At 48.2% G+C, this 21,462-nt stretch overlaps 1 protein-coding gene across 1 annotated transcript; it reads left to right on the top strand.

The window, feature by feature from the left end:
- The first annotated feature begins 337 nt into the window (after positions 1 to 337).
- PCYT1A (phosphate cytidylyltransferase 1A, choline) lies at positions 338 to 20,485 on the top strand. Its single transcript, XM_058030973.1, has 9 exons — positions 338 to 384; positions 7,033 to 7,173; positions 9,921 to 10,020; positions 12,243 to 12,359; positions 14,305 to 14,456; positions 15,254 to 15,332; positions 16,011 to 16,153; positions 17,189 to 17,377; positions 17,961 to 20,485. The coding sequence occupies exons 2-9, from the start codon at positions 7,057 to 7,059 to the stop codon at positions 18,165 to 18,167; spliced, it is 1,104 nt and encodes a 367-aa protein (XP_057886956.1). The 5' UTR covers positions 338 to 384; positions 7,033 to 7,056; the 3' UTR covers positions 18,168 to 20,485.
- The last annotated feature ends 977 nt before the right edge of the window (positions 20,486 to 21,462 follow it).

Here is a 21,462-nt window from a genome sequence, read left to right as displayed (position 1 = left end):
GAAGTGGTTATGGCACCAAGCCTGGCAGAGCTCAAGAAGCGTTCGGATAAGGCTCTCAGGCACCTGGTGTGACTCTTGGGATGGTGCTGAGCGGGGCCATGAGCTGGACTCGGTGATCCTTGCGGGTCCCCTCCATCTCGGGAGATTCTGTGACGCGCAGAGCCGCGGGGCAGGACCGTCGCGAGCCGGAACGGAGGTTCCAGGCGCGGATTCCCGGGACGCGGCTTCCCCGCGGCGGGCCGGTCCCTTCCGTGGTTCCGGGCGGACACGCAGCGGCTCCGCCCGCGCCCCGCTGGCGTCGGCGGGAGCGGGGCGGGGCCGGGAGCGGCGGCGGGGCCGGACTCGCCGCGCTGGGCTGCGGAGCGGCGGCGGCGGCGGCGGCTGGTACGGCGGCGTCCGGCGGGAGCGGGGGGCTGTCACCGACGGGGCGGGGGGTGCAGGGCACGGGGAGCGGAGCGCAGCCTGGCACCGGAGCGGAGGCTGCGGAGTGCGGTTAGACCGGCGGCACATGAGGGCACCGCTCGCTCCCCCTGCGGAGCCGCTCGGGGGTCCCGCCCGGGCCCCTCTCCCGGCGGGGTGCTCGGGGCACGGGCTGGGGGCTCCGGGCCGTGCTGGCCGGTCGGGACGTGGCTTTGGGCGAGAGGGCAGTGTCGGCTTGGGTGGTCGTGATGCGCTGCGTCCCCTTTGTGGGGACTTGGGCAGAGGCCGGGGCTCGGGCGTGATCCTCTGGGATGGCAGCACTGGCAGCCGAGAGCAGCACTGGCGGCTCATTGGGAAACTTCTGTAGTGCAGCCGCAGCGCCTGGATGTCCCGGGGGCTCCGGGGGACATCCCCCAGCCAGGGGACACAGCCAGGGCCTAGGGAGGACAGTGACGAGGTGGCCCTGGCTGCGGCGGAGCAAGGTGTGACCCAGCTGCTGCGTAGGCACACATCCTCTCTAACCCTCTTTTTGTGTCCACCGGAGTCCTGGCTGCACTGATTAATGGTTTTGTAATGGGACTTAAAGTCCTCAGGAATTCCGAGAGCTGAGATGCTCCTCTGGAGTCCTCACTCGCTGTGGAGGGCGGTGCAGGATGCTGCAGGTGGCCTTCGCTCTGTCCCCACCCTGTGATGCTGCTGCACCAGGACCCTGGCAAAGGTTGGGGTGGTCAGAAACAGGTAATGCTGCGTTTCCATCTGCAGAAGCCCAGGGTCTGAGGACAGCCACTGTATTTGGTTTTGAAATTCAGGTGACAAATACCCATGCATTATTTCCCAAATAAGTTTTCCAGATATACACAATTAAGGAATTTCCTGATTTTGAATTTTTTTCCTGTGAGATCTGGGTTGTAACACTCTTTAAATCACTTTTCCAAGAGCCACAAACAATACTGTTCCAGTAGGGAATTGGTGTTGATGTGTAAACCTGCTAAAGGAGGGTTACACCTCCAGTCTCAAGAAGCTCTGTTGCTAATCCCTAGAAACAAAACAGTGCAGAAGTCGGGTCAGAATAGCCACCTATTCTCACACTTTATTGTCTCTGACAGTATTTTTTCTGGTATTCTGTAATAAGTAAACCCTATTTCTGCTGCTTCACTCACCCAGCAGGGGCTGTCACATGTCGAGACACTCAGTGCCTGGAGGTCAGGGTATACCCAGAAGGGCTGTGAATTCACAGAGGTCCTGACAGCAGTTTCTCTTTTTTATGTGTATTACTTAGCAGCACTATCTAGGTGACTGCACTGAACTGTTTTCAGTTGTGGTTAGACAGTTATCTTCAGCCATTTGGGACTTTGTTGGAGAAAAGCAGCATCTTTTCATCAATTGCAGGTCATGAGTACCAGAGCTTCTGCTTGAGAGAATATCAGCCTGCCTGGACCAGTAGGGGATGCAAGGCCTAGGGGGTTGTTTTAGCAGGTGTAGCAAAGGTGAGGATGCTGTTGGCCTGATGTGTGGCACTGGCTGGACAGGAATTCCTTTTATATGTTCCTGTGGCTTTTAACACACTGTGGGACAGCTGCTTTTGTTGATCTTGATCCAAAGTGGCTGAAGCAGCCTGTGTTTTACAAGTGCACAGGACTGTGCCAGATCCTGCAGTAACCTTTTTAAGGGGCTCAAGGGCTTGACCATGAGCAGATGCTGACTGTGGGGAGTGGTGCCATCTGTCTGGAGGTGAGCAGGCTGGGTCATATCTATCAGCACTCTGCTCCCAGGCAGGAGCTCTGAGTCTGGAGACTGGGACACAGCTGGGCCTGGCAAGCCTGGGCTGGGCATGAAGTTGCCTTGGAGATTGGGCAAGTTTTTGAAGCGCTGATAGAAGAGATCCATGATGAGTGTTCTGTCATTAACCTCTCCCAGGTCTCTGTGTCTCCGCAGATCTCCATGGGGATACACACCAACCAGTAAGGTTAATTGGAGACTGGGTGTTGCACATGAGGGAGAACAGGGGGAAAAGGATTCTCTTCACTCTATGGTCAAGGAATGCAGAGGAATATAGAGTTGCTTTGGTACTTTATAGCCTGGCAAGGGACCTATCTGAAGTGACTGGACTTCTGCCTTTTCCCTGAGGCTCTTGCTTACATGCTGTCCATGTGTCAAGGCAATTCTCTGCAGACAGCTGGCAGAGTGCAAAGTTTAGTAGTGTTGACTGCAGATGAGTCAGCAGAAGAGAAATATCTTGTTCCTGTAAAGTGCAATGATCTTGTAGGCAAAGCAGCAAATGACAGTCACATCTGACTGTGCCAACGCCTCCCAGGTTCAGAGGGACGATAGGACAGCCTTGGAGCGGGCGGTGCCACCCAGGGAGCTGCGGGTGTCCCGGGGCCTCCCTGGTGCAGCTGCCAGTCTTGTGCTTTGGGTCCCTGGTGGGAATTACAGCAGCTTTGGGCTGGAGCATTTACTGAGTTGGTGCAGCAAGCTCGTTTTCAGTTTAAGTAGCAGCATTTATTTTGCTTCACAGGTAAATCTGCAAGTGAAAAGCAGCAGAAGTGGCAGAAGAAATCCTGCTGCTGATGTAGGTTTGCAGTTAATATTCTCCAAGAAGTTCTTCAGGACATAAAAAAAAAAAAAGGCAGATGGGCCAGGTCCTCATGCCATCAGTGTGCCTAGGGTGTAGAAAGATCTGACCTGCTTCTCCAGTGGAGTGTGATGCTGGAGTTCTCTGACACCACCAAGACTGGAAAATGGCAGCACTGTCCATAAAGATGCAGACAGTGAGGTAAAGCTTTGGCTAAGCAGGAAGATTTGCTGGACCTATTCTCACCTCTTCCACATGCCAGAGGGGTCAGCTTTGGTGTTGTGGTTAAATTCCAGTTCTGATGATGCTGTAGTTAACTGACACCAAGGGAGAAGTTTTAAAATCCTTCCCTGCCTGTATTTTGCTTTCCTTTCTAGTAATCAATGCTTGTCCTCTTTCCCCTCCCAGAAGTGCCTGTGTTTCAGTAGGATTCAGTGATTCCCTGAGAGGAAAAGCAACTCTTTTCCCATCTGGCAGTCAGCTGCTCCTTGCAGAGCCTGTGCAGGGGTCTCTCTCTCGATGAGTTAGCTGGCAGGTGATGCAAGGCCCTTCTTTGATACAGGATACACCAAAGAAATATTTAAGAAGAAAAGCCCTGAGTGTTTTATAAAGTGGTGCAGGGATTGTGATGTGCCCATGGCTTTTCCAAACGGGGCACTTGCAGCTTTGCTCCTTTGGAGCAGTATCTCGTATTCAGCCATGAACTCAATAATGCAGGAGGGTGACACCTTAAAATAGAACAATATTAATATTTTACAGCAAGGCTCTTTCTTCTGGTTATGCTTGGTTTCTATCTTGGCGTGTTCAGAATGAGCTTTGAGAGTTATCTTCTCTTTCCTCTTCCCCATCTGCTGCAAATGTAATTAATTTTAGAGCAGGCAGTGTTTTATGCATTTGGAGAAGCAAAGCCATGTCCTCATGTGTTAAACTCAGCTTCAGGTGCTGGATCCCACTGTTGGTAAATAATTGCTTGAGATGCTATTTTAGTCACTTAGGTCAAAATGAAGCATCCTAAGATGAGTAGGCTTATTGCAGTAAGGTGTGGTGTATTCCCTGTTTTTTGTGAAGCCAAGCCTGGTGATGGGAGGACTTCCCAGAAATGCACCATCCACAGGACAGAGGTTTTAAAGTTCTGAATAGTGGTAAAATTATTGTTTCATTTCTGCATTAATTTGAGTAATTAACAGAGCTGTGTCACTCATGAGATGTCCCGACACTGCAGAGGCCAGTTCAGCAACATCTCACCTGTCAGGCCAGAGCAGACAGAGCATATTTATCCCACCCTTGAAGCTGGCTTCTCACTTGGTACACTGGGGAGAGCTGCGTCTGTGTGGCTGATGCTGTCTCACCACTGCTGCTGATTTAATGCACAGTGAATAATAGAATCTCTGAAGCTAAGTTGTTTTTTGCCATCGTTTAACTGACTGTGTATACCCTGAGAAATGGAAAAGTTAGGGTGGATGGTTGGGTGTGGGAGGAGCTGGAAGAAGCTGTTGGAGTTTTCTCCTGAGCTGGGACAGTGCTGCCCTGTACTGTAACCTGCAGTTCTTTGCCTGGCCATGGGATCTGCACCCAGCAGCAAGGGGCTGCTGATAATTCAGCAGAGACTGTACTTGTGTACGGTGAAGTCTGGTTGCTCTGATGGGGGAAGAGCTTCACCTGGTTGTGTGTGGGGCTGCTGTGTCTGTGCTTCAGCACCAAAGCCTCTGCTTTTGATGTTTTGCTGGGCAGTGGTTCAGAATGTCTGCATTCAGCCCACATTAACAGACCTTTTAATTCTCTCCCAAGGGAAGGAAAGAAAGTGGTCAGAGACCAACAGGTGACTTGAAGCACAGTGAAATTATTTTAACCAAATAACAAAAAAATCGACTGCTGTTTGCCCCCAGTGTTTCCATGAATTCTGGGGTTACTTGAACCAGAGACAGACATTTGCTGCTTTTTTTTGAACTTCATGGTTTCTGCTGGGACCAGGGTGGTGAATGACTGACACAGAGTGTGCTTGCAAGATGACACCTTGCAAAATGTAAGAATGACTCGTGTCATACCCTGTGTTTTTACAGAGGCACTCTGGAAGTTGCTGCATTTATAGCACGGATCTCACCTGAAAGTCAAATGCTTGGTTAAATGTTTAAAGACTTGTACCTGAGGGTTCCAAACTTTTTTGCCTGAGGTTATGTTTGCACTCTCCCATATGTTTGTTCTCGGGAAATAGTAATTTAATTACAGGAATGGGGGAAACGGCAAGCTTGACTCACAGTGAGTACTGGATGGCTCACACAGTTCTGGAATGTCCTTGTGGCTGCTCTTCACTGTCACTTTTATCTTCTCAACAATATTTTTTTGGCTCCCTACTGACCTAAGATTCTCTTTCCTTGTTCTTAGTACATAGTGGTAGGCCTAGCAGAGCAGCCGAGGATACTTTTATGTATGTAGCCCCAAACCAGTTCAGCTGTGTCTGACCCTAAAACTGCCCATAAGGTATCATCATGCTGATGCTCAGTGGGGTGGGAGAGATATTTGCATCTCGTTAAACTGCATTTGTCTTGTTACTTTGGAGCATTCCTTAACCTTGAGTCATGTGTGCTTGAGTAAGTCCGATCACTAAATCTGCTATTTAGCAGCTCTTTCACAAAACACACCCTTCTTGGCTGCCAAACAGCAGAGCTTTGCCAGTGGCCATTTGAGGGCAGTCACAGCTCCTCACGTAGCTCATCCCAAACAGAACACTCAGCAGAGCCCCTCTACTGCTGAAAAGGATGGGATTCAGAGGGGCATCTGCTCTTTGTCACACCTTGCGCTTGCCCCACCTAACATTCCAGCACACCCACTGCATGTGGGTGGGGAGGCGTTTTAAATTCCACCCCACTCTTGTTATTAGGGAGTTGAAGCAGCACCTTAGCATCGTTAAGGATCGTTGCTGGGTGGAGGGGCCGTGCTGCTCTCCAGGCCACAAGTGCCACGTGCTGCCCTGGAGAGGTGCACACTTCAAGTCAACAAGAGACATAATGCTGTTTTCTAGTTTTTGCAAATCTAGCACCCATTTCTAACTCCTGCAGCAGCTGGAAAGGGAATATTCACTGCCATGCCTTCCTATAAATCCCTATTTTTGCTTCAGCTGTGTGAAGCAGGAGTTACTAATACTCCAGGCCCCTCTGCAAAGGTACAGTGACTCCAGCCCAAAGCACAGATAACTTCCCTCTTTATAACTGTCACCATTTCTGTCCCAAATTGGTGGTATGTCTGTCTGTTCATCAGAGAAGCAGTTCAGCTGAGCCACCACTAATTGCAAGCTAGTACATAAAGTGCCAGAAGTGTGGCCTAATGTGGTGTCAGCAGCTGCTTCACCATCTGCTGAGTCACCACTGCGGTGGGGACAAGGGACAAGAGGGGAACACGGTGGCAGCTGTCCCAAGGTGGGCTGTCCTCGCTGGGGAGCTGCAACTTTGTCTTACACAAACAGCAAAGCAAACAGCAAGCCTGTTTAAAGTCATTTAAGTTACGAGCCCTTCCTTTGCCTTTATCCTTCTGCATAGACCCTCCTTCCTCTCTTCAAGACTGTACAGGGAAGAGAAGGAAGAAGGACTGTACATGCACACCCACCAGCTGCCCTTGGGGGTGTAAAGGGTAAAGAATCCAAATGAGAGCTGGATGAGGGCTGAATGTGATGTGGGCATGCCATATCCTTAGCTTGCCTTTAAGATGCAAAAATAGCATTATTAACCTCATAGTAATGATTTATAATTTGCATTGCAACTCTTGTTTCAGTGTCTCTCCAGCCAGCTGACTGCTGCATGCTTCTCTCTGCAGAACAGCTCTGAGTTGCATTAAATGATTCAGTATTCCCACCAGGCACTGTTTGTCAAGCCTTGGCAGCTGATGCCAAATACAACTGGCTAAGCCCCTTGTGAGGTGGCTGTGTCTTTGCACTGACCTTCTGTGCACTGTGCCTGCTGTTGACTGATTCTGTTTTGGAAGAACTGAAAAATATCTCTTTTCTTTTTTTTTCCTTTTTTCCCCTCTCCTTCATTTTGTTCCAGTTCTTTCTGGACGTGCTTGGCAAGATGGAGCCGCCGACCTCATCCAGACTGAATTCCCGAAAGAGAAGAAAAGATGGATCAGGCCCTAATGGGGCAACAGAGCTGGACGGAATCCCTCCAAAAATGTCCCGACGCTCACTCGTAAGTAAGCAGAGATAAGAATTTTGGGAGCCTGTGAGACGAGGACACTGAGCTGTAACAGCAGGAAGATACAGGTGGTGGTTTATCTGTGGACAGAGAAAACAAGGCAGGGGGCAGGGGATAAGAAGCAAATGATAGTAGCTCTCCTTCTTGCAAATCCAGTTTGGAATCTTCCTTTGTTCATACTAATAACATACTTACAACGTGGGCTTAAATTAGGTCTGAGGCAAGCATTGCTAAGCTGCTTTTGTGGTGTGTCCAGCTTGTCGCTTAAGCTGAGCCAAAGAGGCATGCATTTAGATAGCCACAGAGAAGCAGGCCTTTCTCCCAGGTGGGTTTTAAGTGACCCACTGGGAGGGAGAAATACTCAGGAGAAGCACATGACAGCTGCAGGAGGGTCTGAAGCCTGTGAGCACCTGCCGAAGGGATCTGTTGAATCCATGCTCTGACACACAGGGAAGATCACTGTTCATTTGATTTTCTTGGTCTGGAGAGGGACCACATTTATGTTGCTGGTACTTGGGAGTGCCCAGAAAAAAAAAAAAAACCACAACAAACAACCAAAAGGATTTCTTTTCTAGGTCAACCTTGGGGTAGCTTTAACTAGCTAATGCTAGCAGGATCTTTTCTGAAGGGGGTATGATCCAGTTAATGCTACTGACAAGGGCTGTCTTTAACTTGTCCTTGCCACAAGATTGCGACAATTGGCTTTTTATAGTTCTTCTCTGCCCTCTTCCTGGAGCTGTCCTGTGCATCACGTGTGCTCTAGTTGTTCTTTTCTTATCTCTGTCAAAAGCCAGCTACCATCCCTGCCACGTCGTACCAGGGTCATGGTCCTTGGCAGAATGTGGTGATGTGTTGCAATCTTCCTCCTCGATGACAACATTTTGCTCTTCAGGAGGGCTTCAGCCCTGTCACAGGGCATTGACAGTGGTGGTGAAGTAAGAGCAGCACCAGCAGTGAGAACTGGGGAGGCAGGCATTAGGAATGGAGGCTTGAGCTGTTGTGTGACTTATCCCACAGAACATTTATGCCCTTCACTGTTGCCAAAACCCAGCCTGTCCCTCTTAAAGATCTCATGTATTTCAGTAAGGAAAGAGAAGTGTGCAGGTTATTTATTATTCTGTGGGAGTCACTTGCTCTTCAAGTTGCTATCTGTCCTCTGTTAGAAATAAAGCATTGGCAAACAGCACAAGACAAGTAATATCCATCCACTTTCTAAGCTTCCTGCCTGTTTTTAGCCACAGGGCAAATACAGTTCTCCTGGTGAAAGATTTTTTTTTTTCTTCTTTTTGCAAAAGTTTTATTTATTATAGCAAGAGTAATAGTGTTGCCTAACTGTGAGATTACCTTGAAGCCTTTTCCACTCCCAGCTAAGCAGCTGTTGGCAGAATGTTCCCCTGAAGCAGCAGGGCTCAGCAGCAGATGGTGGTAACAAACCTGCTGACACATAAGCCTGTTGTATTGTGCACATCAGGTTGAGTTTTGACCCTCAGTGGCCCTGCAGGGGAAGGGCAAGGTTCAGGCAGGACCTTTTGAGGACATGTCTCTGTGTTCCTCAGATAATTTTAATAGGGCTTTTTGTGCTTCTATTCCTAACTTCAACTAAACTGCCACGAATCTAGTTTTATAGGGAAGTCCTAGACTTACTGGCAGTGATGAGAGGAGAGATTTGCAGGCCTTATCTGCCAGTAAGGATCCTGGTAGAGGAGGTGCTGTGTGAAATGTGGAGCCCTTGGTAACTTAAAGGAGATGTTCAGCAGGAGCAGCTTGTTTGACTGTCGTGGTCAGTGGTTGTTTTCCTGTGCATTTCACTATAAGCACTCTGATAAGGATTGACACTGGCCAGAATAGCAGTGGTTTTTCTGGTTGCAGTGGTGCTGGATGCTGCCAGCATTCTGCAGTGGGACAGGAAGCCAGAGAGGAAACTGCAGATTAGCCCTTTCAGCTTGAAGGTATTATTGTAATGATTTGCAAGCTTGTTTCCTAGTGTTCTGACTCAGGAACAAGATGTCCATTGCAGCCCTACACCTTCTAGCTAGAAGGAAATTCAGCTCTTTGTTTTGTAATGGGAAGGGCAAATGTTTCATTTCCATTCAGAGCAGACCAGAAATGATGGCTGCACTTCAGCTGTTGATTAAATGTACTGCTATTGTCAAGCTAGCAGGCTGGAGGGGTTTTCTTGCAGCAGTTGGAGTTATTCTGACACAGATCAAGATGAGTCTGTCACTTGTATGGCTCAAAAATGGTGACAGCACACACATGCTCTCAGAGTTAGTGCTGCATTGGTATTGCTTTTCTGCTTGTTCATACACTCAGATCAAGGAGCTGTTACAGTTTGTACATCACAGCACAAACACTCAGGCACAGCAGACTGATGGTCTTGCCAGAGTGGTCACAGCTGGAGCTGTGACAGTGAGGTTTGAGCTTGGCCTGTGCTGCTGTGAACTGCTCTTTGTCAAAAGTCTGAGTTTAGCAGCTGCAGCTCTGACCTTCTGATTTTCTTGCTCCAGTAGAAATATTGTCTTCTGAAATCTGCTTTTCTCTCTCTCTCCCTCTCTAAACTCAGGCTAATCAGCCTGCAAGGCTGTTTTGAGGTTTTACACTAATTATTCTTTTGGTACACGTGTCTGAATTATGCAGAGGCAGTGAGTCACCCGGTGGCTGGGACACTGTGATGGCCGTGCTGCCACTACAAACTGCCCTCACTTTTGCAGTCTCTCAGTGAAACTCTCCTGGCTCTTTAGGGCCTGCGGGAGCCAGCCCCGTTCTCAGATGAGGTGGAGATCGACTACAGCAAACCATACATCAGAGTGACCTATGAAGAAGCCATGAGAGGGACCCCCTGTAAGTAAGAACACAGACTGGAAGGGGATGGTATGAATGTTGGGTTTGGGGGATGTGGGTATGATTGGGATATCTCTGAGACCAAGCCAACCTTGTGTGTTTGACCAGGTTTACAGCCAATGACAAAGTGAGTGCTTTGGTGATTAGATAACTGTTTCCATGGGAAATTTGGCTGTCAGTACACCTGAAATTCAAGTTTGTATGTGTGAGGAGATTACAGATACTTCTTTTAAACTCTAGCTGAGCCACTGACAGCCATAGAACTCCACACTTTCTGTTCTACTATGTCTGAGGCAGCTTAAAGTTAAGCCTTAAGCCCTTTAAAAGTCATATTTTTTAAAAGTCATATTTTCTGAAACTTGAAACAGGCAAGTAAAACCAATTTATATCCTTGTCAGACTGTCCCATTCTAGCCTCGATTTGAATTAAAGTCAGTGTCATTAAACACCACAGGCCAGCCCGTCAACAAAAATCTGTCCTTTTATTCTCTAAACCAGGCTGGGAAAAACACTGTTGTCTTTGCAAGTCCACAGGGGAGGCAGAGGCACAGCTGACTCCTGAAGGCTCTCTCCTGCCAAACAGAGTGTGCAGACAGTGCTGTCTTACCTGGGCTCTCTGTTGTGGCTACAGAGGCAATAAAAATGCTGCACTTCTATCTGCTTGACTGCTGAGAGATGAACCAGCTCAGACTGAGACCTGGCTGTGGTTTCCTGCTGGGGTTCTGAAAATCCAGTGTATTTCACAGTCTGCTTTTATTTCCCAGCTGAAAATCTCCAGAGTCTGCACAAAGGTCTCTGATTCAGCAGTGGTGGCTCTCCTGCCTGCTGAGACTAAAACACAGTGCACACTTCCTTGTTGCTGTTTGTGTCTGTGCTCAGGAACTGCAGCTGCTGCAGGTACAGAGGAAAGATAAGGATGTCCCAGCCACTTTCCAGAATGTGAATGAATATTCATAAAGGTCTGCTAGGACCAGTCCTCTTCTGGCATACAGAAAGCTTTTGCAGTCACAGATCTCCTTGGCTCTTCAGAGCCTTCTGGCATCCTCAGATTGCGGTCTTAGAACCACTAAAAAATTATTGTAAGAGGCTGTCCTCAAACTGATTCCTCTGCTCAGTTTGAACTTAAGAACCCTGACCTTTGCATCAACTCCTCTTCTTGCTGCCTCCCAGTCTCTGTCTCTGGGTACCTCCAGGGCTCTCCCCAGACCTGTGGGGTCTCAGCTTCCTGTTAGGTCCTGTTCTCTCTGCCCTTCTTCACTGCAGCTTTGCTGTCCCTGTGCTCACCACTCCTCTGAGTCTGTCTGTCTGAACTGAGCCAAGAGAGCAGCAGGCTGTTCCCAAGTGTGTCACATACAAAGAGTGTGGCTTTTGATTATCAGCAGCAAGAGGACTGTGGTCCTGTGTGGTCCCAAGATCAGAAACCTCCCACTGTTACATGGCAGTGCTAGACTATCTCACTTTACCTCTGTGCTGCCCTCAAAGAACTGAGCTACAGTTTCTCCTGGCAGAGGTGGCCTGAGGGAAGTTTTGATGATGATGATGATGATGATGATGATGATGATGATAATAATAATAGCTATTATTATTATTATTATTATTATTATTATTATTATTATTATTATTATTATTATTATTATTATTATTATTATAGCTGATAATGCCAGTGATTCAGCAGAATTGTGTCTGCTTTTCTTTGAGTAGTTTAGCTGTGTTTTTGAATAAGGCTGTACACTGCTTCTTCCTAGGGGAGCTGATGCTGCTGGTCCCTCCACCAGACTGTGGCAGCAGGCTGCAGAGAGGGATGCTGTAAAGGCCTTGAGATGCCATCCTAGCAGGCAGGAGGAAATCAAGCACCTGTGAAACATTTGGGCCAGTTCCCCTCTGGTGTGCAAAAAGTTAATTCTGCATTTGGATTTCCATAGAAGGGAAATGTTCAGGGTTTGCTTTACCCTTGGTGTCTCCTTCACCTTGTTTGGGTGATACATGGTAGGCTTTCAGTCTGCCTTTATATGTGGCTGTATTTCAGCTCTGTGCTCAGATGCATTTGTTTCCACATGGGAAGGCAGAGAGCCAGGCATTTTTCTTCATAGTTCTGTCCTGATTATGGTGCTGCATTCTGTAACACCTCCGTGACTTTCAGAAGGTCCTCAAACGTGAGTATGAGCAGCAGCTGCTTCTCCAGGCAGGCATATTCACAGCTGTGTCTCTGTTCCTTTGGCACAGTGGATCGCCCTGTCAGAGTTTATGCTGATGGAATATTTGACTTGTTCCACTCTGGACATGCCCGGGCCTTGATGCAAGCAAAGAACCTCTTCCCAAACACATACCTCATTGTTGGAGGTAAGGAGTGACCTTGTTGACTTTGGCTGTTGCAGGAGTACAGTTGAGCTCTGTCTCTGGTTGTGCATACTGGGGTTTAGTCTTTGTGGCCTCAGTGACTCTCACTGCAGACACTTGTCCCAAATGTTGCTGGAGTCTTATTGCAAAACTTTGAGGGCTGGGTATGTCTGCAGAAAGATATCCTGCACCAAATGAGTACTTAAGGAAACGATTTTTGATTGTGCTGTTTTAATTTGACCCATCTATTTTGTGACAGGTACAGGTGAGTTGCACATCTGAGTATCAAAATATATTAGGGATCGTTGAGCATCTACTTTTGACTCATAAATGAGACAGCTAAAGTATGAGCTCCTCCCATGGCTGCTTTGTTCACCTGTATTGCCCTGCAAGTCACTCCCCAGCTCCAGTTTCCTGCTAGAGACTGCTTAGTGTCAAACAGATCCCAGTGGGAGCATGGAGATCACAGTGGTTTCTTGGGCATGTGCCTGGACACCTGGAAGTCAGTTAGGCCTTCCTTCTCAAAATAGAAGTTCCCATTTTGTCTGTTAGGTCATAAGTCTTTAGATGGTGCCAGGAATATCCTGCTGAATGCCTGAAGGGATCTAGCAGAGGTGTTTCAGCCAGGCTCCTTCAAGCATGTAACAGGAGAAAAGATACCCCTTCTCTGGCTGCTGCAGTGCATGGGCCTCTGCCCAGGCAGTGCCTCTGCTCACCCCTCCACCCACACTGAGGGCACATCAGGCTGTGCATGTTGTCCATCAGGAGCTGACCCCTACTCAGGCTGCACAATGATGCTGAAGTATGAGAACTGAAAATACCTTTAACTAGTTTTATCAACTCCTGTTGTCTTCATGAAGAAAATGAAATTCTGACCCTGCCATAGAATGATTATAACATCCTTGAGTGTTTGTTTCCTTATCACAGTTCCAGTCATTGCTGAGAGCATTCTAATAGTGATGTGCCTGCACTTCTTGTGTGCTACAGTAGTGTCTGGAAGGGGAAGGGAGGGAGGGAGGAGAGCTGAAACAGTTGCTCCAACCTACAAACTGCCCTGAGCTTAGAAATCTTAAAGGCTGAAAGACATCCCCATTTACATGAACACTACAACAGACAGGAAAATAACTTCAGGTCAAACTATTGACATGTAGCAAGGAGTGTAATGACATTCTGTGCCTCTGGGAGACTGCTGAGGAGAAGGGCAATGAACTTGCACCAGGACTGAGACAAGAGGCCACATCCCAGAAGAACATTAGCTCCAAGCAGGGAACAGTCTCCCCCAGTCTTTATCATCTGTTTGTCTAGAACATATAAATAAATCCAATACCAGTGAGACTGGTAGTGTCTTGTTTACTTTTGAGTCTGATAATCAAATAGAACTCCTTCTTCAGTATCTTACAGTGCAGATTATGAAGAGTTGTTAATTTACTTTCTCATAGAACATAATAATTAAGCTTGATTTCCTGTGAACTCCCCCTTTGTTTTAACATAAACTTTCCAAGAGCTAGACTGTGGTATGGCATTTTATGAAATCAGAAGTTCAGGCAATAAGTTTTTTCAGATTCCAAGCCTGAGACATCCATTGCTTTAAAGGTGGATTTCTGAGCAGCAGGCCCCCCAGGTGCCGTTTCTTATAGAAGAATGGTCTTCTGTGTTAGCTGGTTTTCTTGACAAGTGTTGAAAGCTCTGGAGGCTTTAAAGGCTTGGGGTGTGTGGGTCCCCAGCTTGGGCAGAAATTCTCCAAGCAGCCTGCCCAGAATTGCTCAGGAGTTTAGTGCCCTGTAGCACTCCCTGTTCCTGGTGTATTGTGGCTGGAAGAGCTGGGTTTGAAACACCAGCCTCTGTCAGCTGCTGGCATTGTCAGGTCCAGCACAGTGTGGGCCAGGTCCTTTTATTGTAAGTCATGGGGGTAAGTGCCTCAGACTGTGTTCTCTGCCTGTTTCTGCAGTGTGCAGTGATGAGCTGACCCACAACTTCAAGGGTTTCACGGTAATGAACGAAAACGAGCGCTACGATGCTGTGCAGCACTGTCGCTATGTGGACGAGGTGGTGAGAAATGCACCCTGGACCCTCACACCCGAGTTCCTGGCAGAGCACAGGGTAATCTGTGACATCTGATCTCCTTGGAATTTCGATTAGCCTCTCTCTGTTTATAGCAAGAATTCATCTTTGGGAGTGACCTCTGCCTGAGCAAGCTGTTTCTGTTGAAGCGCCTTAAATATAGAATGAACTGGGTTATGGGAATTGAGTGGGTTTCTTGGGAGTGTAGAAGCATTTGCTGAGCTGGTATGTAATGTTAAAATAATGTAGAGATTGTGACATAATGAAAAAGGTTCTTGCTATTTCAGTAGAGATTGGTGCTGGTTACAGATAGGTGTGAAATGCAGTAGAGAGAGGAATAGGTGTGTTTGAAGTGATTTCTGGGTGGTGTCTGGTCCAATTCCCTGCTTACAGCAGGAGCAGCTTAGATATACATCAGCCTCCTTGCCACAGGAGACCAGACAAGCTGTCTTGAAAGCCTTTTATCAGCTGGTGAGATAAAGTGAAAGGAATCTCTTAACATCTGTTGAACAGCTTTGGGAGGTGAAGGAGTCTCTAGGGAAGCTTGCTTAGTTTACCGTTGTTGTCGTTAACAAGCCATTTCTCTGTGGAGCTTAAAGCAGCTGTGTACCTATTCCCAGCCTTTTCTTTCCCCTCTGTCATGTGCTTACAATTCACAGGCAATTGCCACTGAGCACTTGGGACTGCTCTGTGTTGTGTTGTTACAGAGGGAACGTCCTGCTGTTCTCTCTCATACCCCTGAGTGGAGGTGTTGAGCCGAAAGTTACCATCTTTCGACAGCAGCAGGAGATCTGCTCGTTCCAGATAAAATGTTGACTTGCTTTTCTAATTTTCAGATCGACTTTGTTGCACATGATGACATCCCCTACTCTTCTGCTGGCAGTGATGATGTCTATAAGCATATAAAAGAAGCAGGTGGGTCCCCCTCAAATTCTCCAGGGCTTCTTATCAAAAATCTTCTGTAGTTTCTCTTGTACCTCTGTAATGCGAGATTATGCCCCTCTGATCTGCCCAGGAGCCTGTGGTGGCAGGAAGGAGAAGCTCAGGGCCCTATTTCATAACACTAGGACTGTTCCATGGCCCAGTATTAATTCCTAATTTCAGTCTAGTTATTTTGATTGAATTAACAGCAACCTCTTGAAAACATACTACAGTTTAGCTTAGAGATTCTCACAAATGGGAAATCTGATGAACTTAGCAGAGGGACATCTCTAGCTGTTAAATTCACTGGGGATGCGGCTTTTTTATATCTATCCAAACTCAGGCATCAGAATGTTATATTTCCATCCATTAAAATGCAGGACCCCTTGTCCTGTCCTTGTCCCCACACTACTCTGTATGCAGTCAATATTTAAGCCAGCTAAAGTGAAGACCTTTTCATTAGAATACCTGCTATTTTGACAGGGTTTTGGCATGTTTTGGTCTTACTTAGGCATCCCAGAAAGGATGGCTCTGGTATTGTACATTTAAGGACAAAGATGTGAGAGCAGTTAGCAAATGTTGACAAGAGAAGTTGTTTTGTGACAGAGGTGGCAGCAGCTTTTTGCCTTGTGTCTTGCTCAAGCTGTCCTGGGTCCTTTTCCCCAACTTTAGGCATGTTTGCACCAACCCAGAGGACCGAGGGCATCTCCACATCCGACATCATCACGCGCATCGTGCGGGACTACGACGTCTACGCCCGGCGGAACCTGCAGCGGGGCTACACGGCCAAGGAGCTGAATGTCAGCTTCATAAACGTGAGTGGAAGTGGGTCTCACCCCACGCTCCAGGAGCCAGAACCTTGCTGAGTGTGAAGGGAGTCTTGTCTAGTGATAGCACAGTCCTGCCATGTGCCAGTGAAAGGCCTGTCTGCAGAGCTAAACGTTGGCACCAAACCAGTGTCCTTGGAGTGAAAAATAGACTTCCACCCCTGAAAGTTCCTCAGGGACCCACTCAGAGGAACTGCGGGGCTGCTAATGCTGCTGTCTTGTTAGAGATGTCTTGATGATGTCTTAACTATTGAAAGAGCCAGAGAGAGGGTGTGTGGCAAAATGTATGTTTTTCTTGAATGAAGAGTGAGTTGTTCTTGACAGGAGCTGCTGTCTCATCTCTCTCCTCTTCCCCTAGCCACCTCCCTAGGGTAGAGTCATTTGTTAGGATAAAATCTGATGCTGTTTCCACTGTACTGTTCCTTTCCTGGAGCTGCAGGAGCAGCAGTGCTTGGGTAGGACAGAAGGATATGCCCTGATCCTGTGCTGTGCAGCTCTAGCCCTCAGAAAGAGTACATGGCAGAAGACATTTTTGATGTTGGAAGTAAAGTCATAAACATTTTTTTTTATCGCTCAGATACTGTGCCTGTGAACAGCAGTGAAACAGGAGAGGTAACGGCTGCTTGGCCTCTCCTTGGCACATAACTCTGCCTCTGTTTAAAAACACCCAGCAGAAAGACTGGTGCTGGTTGTGATATGCAGAGACCTACAGCAAGTCACTCGAATCTAATCTGTGTGCTGTATAAATATTTCCCTCTTCAGTGCACTCCTATTAGATAGTGCTTATCTCTGGCTTTAGTCTTGCTTTGTGTACTGTGCCAGTGCCTGCCACAGAGTGTCTCACAGCCCCACTGTGTCTGCCATGTAGTCTAGGAAAGAAATGTCATAGAAGTGAAGGAGGAATGTCACCAGACTAATGGAGATGCTGAGTCTCAAGCAGCAGTTCAGGGTAGTTACACAGAGCAGAGATGGTCTCCACTCAAATCTGGTGAGCTGTATTCTGATCCACCACTCTCTGTGCAGGAGAAAAAATATCACCTCCAGGAACGTGTGGATAAGGTGAAAAAGAGAGTGAAGGATGTAGAGGAGAAGTCAAAGGAATTTGTCCAGAAAGTGGAAGAGAAGAGTATTGATCTCATTCAGAAATGGGAAGAGAAGTCCCGGGAGTTCATCGGCAATTTCCTGGAGATGTTTGGCCCAGAAGGTGCACTGGTAAGGAGCTGCTATGGGAAAATGGGAAAGGGAATTTTGGAGACATTAACAGACATTGTAGGGCTTCTACAGGGTCTGCAGAGGAAAGGTCTGGCATTTGTTGCAGTGCTCAATGTGCTGCCAGTCTCCAGACAAGCTGTCCCAGGTTTGGGCAGCCTGTTTTCAGGGAGTACCCACCATTGCCAACGAGATAATGCCAGGTACATTGTAGAGTGAAAAACTCCCCTGTCCCAGAGCTGACCTGTAAACTCCAATTTGTGCCCTGCTGACCACTGAGCTGCCAAGGGGATGGTGGTCACTTTGTCATTGGCCTAAGATGAGTCTGAAGCAAATTGTTTATGCTAGGCTTTCCTGCACTGTTGGGTGAATATCACAGGTATTTCATGTTAGAAGTGCTTGAAAAGAAGTGGTGATTACACTGTGTGCAGTTTCCAAAGCCCAGAGTGATGCTGGGGCTTCTTCTGCTCTTAAATAGCATGAAGTTCTGAAGGGGCAAAACTCAAAATGCTGCAAAGGGTGTAAGTAATGTCCATTTCCATGAGTGTGCAACCCATGCTAACAGTCCTCCTGCTTCCCTCACCAGAAACACATGCTGAAGGAGGGCAAGGGCCGGATGCTGCAGGCCATCAGCCCAAAGCAGAGTCCCAGCAGCAGCCCCACACACGATCGCTCCCCATCTCCCTCCTTCCGCTGGCCCTTTTCCACCAAGACTCCTCCTTCCTCCCCTGCCAACCGCTCCAGGAACGAGTCTGCAGTCACCTATGACATCAGTGAGGATGAAGAGGATTAACCTACCTGCCAGGATTTGCTGCGGACCGCTAATCGCTGAATCCTAAGTCCAGACCCACTGGGGAACTCTAAATGAGCAAGAGAGCCATAGGAACAGGGCTGATGGCTGAGCACAGGGCCTTGGAGGCACCCGTTGCTCATAGCAAGGGCTGCTGCCTGGAAGCACATTCAAACCTCCTCTCCCTTCTCCCCCAATCCCCTTTTTATTGTTTACGTTCTAGCGGTTTCCAGGGTGAAGATGGTTTTTATATTTTAAGAAAATATTTGTCAAAAGGGCAAGGAATAGCACTCAAGCGTGGCTTTTGTTTTGGTTTCTTTTCCCTTGTTAAACCTCCAGGCAAGAGAGAGAGTGGGAAGACCCATCTGTCTCTTCTTTCCTTCAGCTCCTCTGTCTTATCCCCCCCCATCCCCAGGCAGTATCTGTGCCACTGCCAAACGAAAGACCCCTCAGTTCCTCAACCAGCATGACCTCGAGAGCATGCACAAAGCAGTGGTGTAATGAGGCTTCTAGGAAATAGAGACATCCCTGCTGGGCTGGAGCTGATAGGAATCTGTCCAGCAGACCCTGTAGTGCTCGCATGCCTCTTAACTGAGCTTCCCAGCGTGTTGCAGTGAGGACGTGCTGGGCACGGGTACCAGCTTGGCACGCAGGAGCTACACCTGGGGAGGACTTGCAGCACTGTAGAGTGGCACACCCTGTAAAGTGCACAGCATTCACAGCTCCAAACTGTAGAGGGGCTGCAGGGGAAAGGCCTTGCCAGCTAATCTTAACAAGACTGCTAAATCCTGAGCTAAAATTGAGCCCTCAGTTGCTGTTGGAGAGAAGAGAATGAATCTTTGCTTCAGGGCATTTGCTGTTGTACATTTCCTTGGGTGTGAGAGCCCAGGTAGGAAATGAATGTGTCTAGTCTTTTGAGAAGTTCCTTGTTCCAATCTGTGGTGTGTTACACATTTTAGTGTCTGTCCAGACAGTCCCTCAGCACTGTGCTCTGTGTGTGTTTGTCTGTGTTTCAGTTGCTGTGCTGTAGGGGCTGCAGGAATCCTTCACACTGGTGCCATGAAGTCGCTGCTCTAAGGGCAAAGCAGCCAGTGTGCTGCTGCTGTCAGTGTGTGCAGCTGGACAGATGAAGGGCCCCAGTTCTGTGTGACAGTTACCTGGCTTGTGCAGTACATGCACAAATCCATGCCTGCTCACTCTGCTCCATGAGGCACGATGGAAGGAGCATCAGAGAGTGCTGCAGCTTTTTAAGGGTATTTAAATGCATAGTGCTCGTGTGAGTCCGTGGTCCAAGTTGTGCCTGCTGTTGTGTCTGTGATACACACTGAGCTTTGTGGCCTGTGGCTCCCCAAGGGGACTTGCCCTCCTCCTGGCTGAGCAGAGCAGGTCCTGCAGCCAGCACTGGAGAAACTGGCCTTGCTGTCATGTAGCTGTGGAGCTTTTCTGCCAGGGTTTGCCTCTGATAACCACTGTCTCTGGGTGGAGCTGCTGGGCTGAGTTGCCTGTATGCTGTGGTGCTGGGAAGAGAGGACAGCTCAGAGCCCTGTCAGCAGTGCTGCTGGGAGGTCTCCAGAGCAGGATGTGAGGCTTGGGGAGCAGCACGTGCAAGGAAGAAACTCATCAAGTGCTGCAACAAGCTCTGCACACTGTGATGCTTCCAGAGCACGTGGTGGCCCTGGGGTAGGAACAGGCTGCAGCTTCTTTCCAGCTTCTGTCTTGATGGTCTTTTGTCACGCTGCCCAAAGAGCTTGACAGAGGTTATGTGCTTCTCTTGAAGTCAGAACCAGTATGGGAAAGGGTATTTTGGGGATCACTAATCTGCCACTTGGACCTCTTTCAGCAGGGATGTGCACAGCTGTGGGAGCATGGCTGGCTGCCGTGGATTTTAAACTCTAAGGAGCAAATAACAGTCACGTGGTAGAAGCCAGTTGTTAATCCTCTGGTTTATGAGTGGTAGAACACTTCCTTTGTATCACTCACGTTGTCTCTTCCCTCATCTTCCCTTCCTCACCCTTCCCTCAGCGTGGATGTTGCAGTTGCGTCCCTGAGCCAGATCACAAAGGCCAGGCTGCTTTAGAGCCTTACTACTGTTTTAAACACAAGTTATGCAACAGTGTTCTGTAAGTTTGGGTATCCATGATGTTCTGGATTGTGGCTTGTTCTGCAGAGACCTTAACAAGCTTGGTCTCTTTGCAAATTCTGGGGTGCTTGGCAAGCCAGCCATGGTTTTACATGTAGCTTGGAATAACAGAGCTGTTTCTTGTAACCAGTAATCTCTGCTTCCTCCTTGCACTGAAATTAAATTGGACACTGAAATCCCAGTCTAGTCCTTTATTTTTCCTTTGTTTTGTTTTCTTCTGGATTGCTGGACCAGTCTTCTCCAGCACTGTCATATTTTATCGGGGATAGGTAAAGCTTGATCTTTCAGCAAAACATGAGCCAAGTTCCCCAGGCTCATCTCATTCCCACAGATACACCCAGTGCTGCTGCTTCAGGGCTGTTCTGCACAACTCTAAGCCATCCCTTCCTCTTCAAAAGAAGCATCCAGAAGAGACATGAAGCAAAAAGTGCAGAAAAACAAAAGTTTACTAGCATGCAGTGAAGAGCCCTGTGGAGTTTGATGCTGCCAAATCTAGAGGCATCTGTTCATGTGAAACAGCCCCATTTCACTTCCTCTGTAGATCTGGGGTGTGAGCCCCGGGAAAGGATTTTCTGATGGCAAAGAACAACAGCAACAGACAGAATTGAGAAGGACCAGGGATGGTGGTAGAAGCAAGAGCATTGGAGAATGCTGCAACTTTTCTTAACATGTGATCTGCTCATTTGAAACCATGGGCTAAGTTGTGCTTCTGGTGTCTGTAATGAACACTTGGGGTCAAAAGATTACCCAGTGGTTTCTGCAAATTGTTACTGCTCCTGATGTCCATCCCCGTGTCTAGAGCAGATACTGGTACTGGACTGAGGCTGGTTAAGGCAGCATTGACTAATTCCCAGTGTTATGAAGGTGCTTCAAGGCTCCTTCCTTTACCTGGCACCTAACTGGCAGGTGTGGATGCTCCCTGTGTGCTTTCAGGAGCAGCTAGTCCCACAGAGGGCAGGCCCCAGGGACGGGCCAGATCCATCCTGATATCCTGGTAGAAATCACCATTGTCCTGGGCTTGCCTTGGCTCTGGGACCCCAGCCAGCAGCACCCAGAGCTCAGTGTCACAGCTGGATGTTGGGCATCCCGTGACAGTCCCACACCATGGCTGTGTTAGTCTGGGCTCCATCCTCCTCCCCCTGCATGGAGTCATCGCCC

Source organism: Melospiza georgiana, chromosome 10 (genome assembly GCF_028018845.1).
Source record: "Melospiza georgiana isolate bMelGeo1 chromosome 10, bMelGeo1.pri, whole genome shotgun sequence".
NCBI lineage: Eukaryota > Metazoa > Chordata > Aves > Passeriformes > Passerellidae > Melospiza > Melospiza georgiana.
Note: the sequence above shows the minus strand (reverse complement) of the source record. Positions and strands in the feature narration are given on the sequence as shown.

Excerpts from the sequence above, each read along its gene's own strand:
- PCYT1A (XM_058030973.1), top strand. The coding sequence starts at position 7,057 with ATGGAGCCGCCGACCTCATCCAGACTGAATTCCCGAAAGAGAAGAAAA. Across the intron at positions 10,021-12,242 it reads AGCCATGAGAGGGACCCCCT|TGGATCGCCCTGTCAGAGTT; the intron begins GTAAGTAAGAAC and ends CCTTTGGCACAG. Across the intron at positions 17,378-17,960 it reads TTGGCCCAGAAGGTGCACTG|AAACACATGCTGAAGGAGGG; the intron begins GTAAGGAGCTGC and ends TTCCCTCACCAG.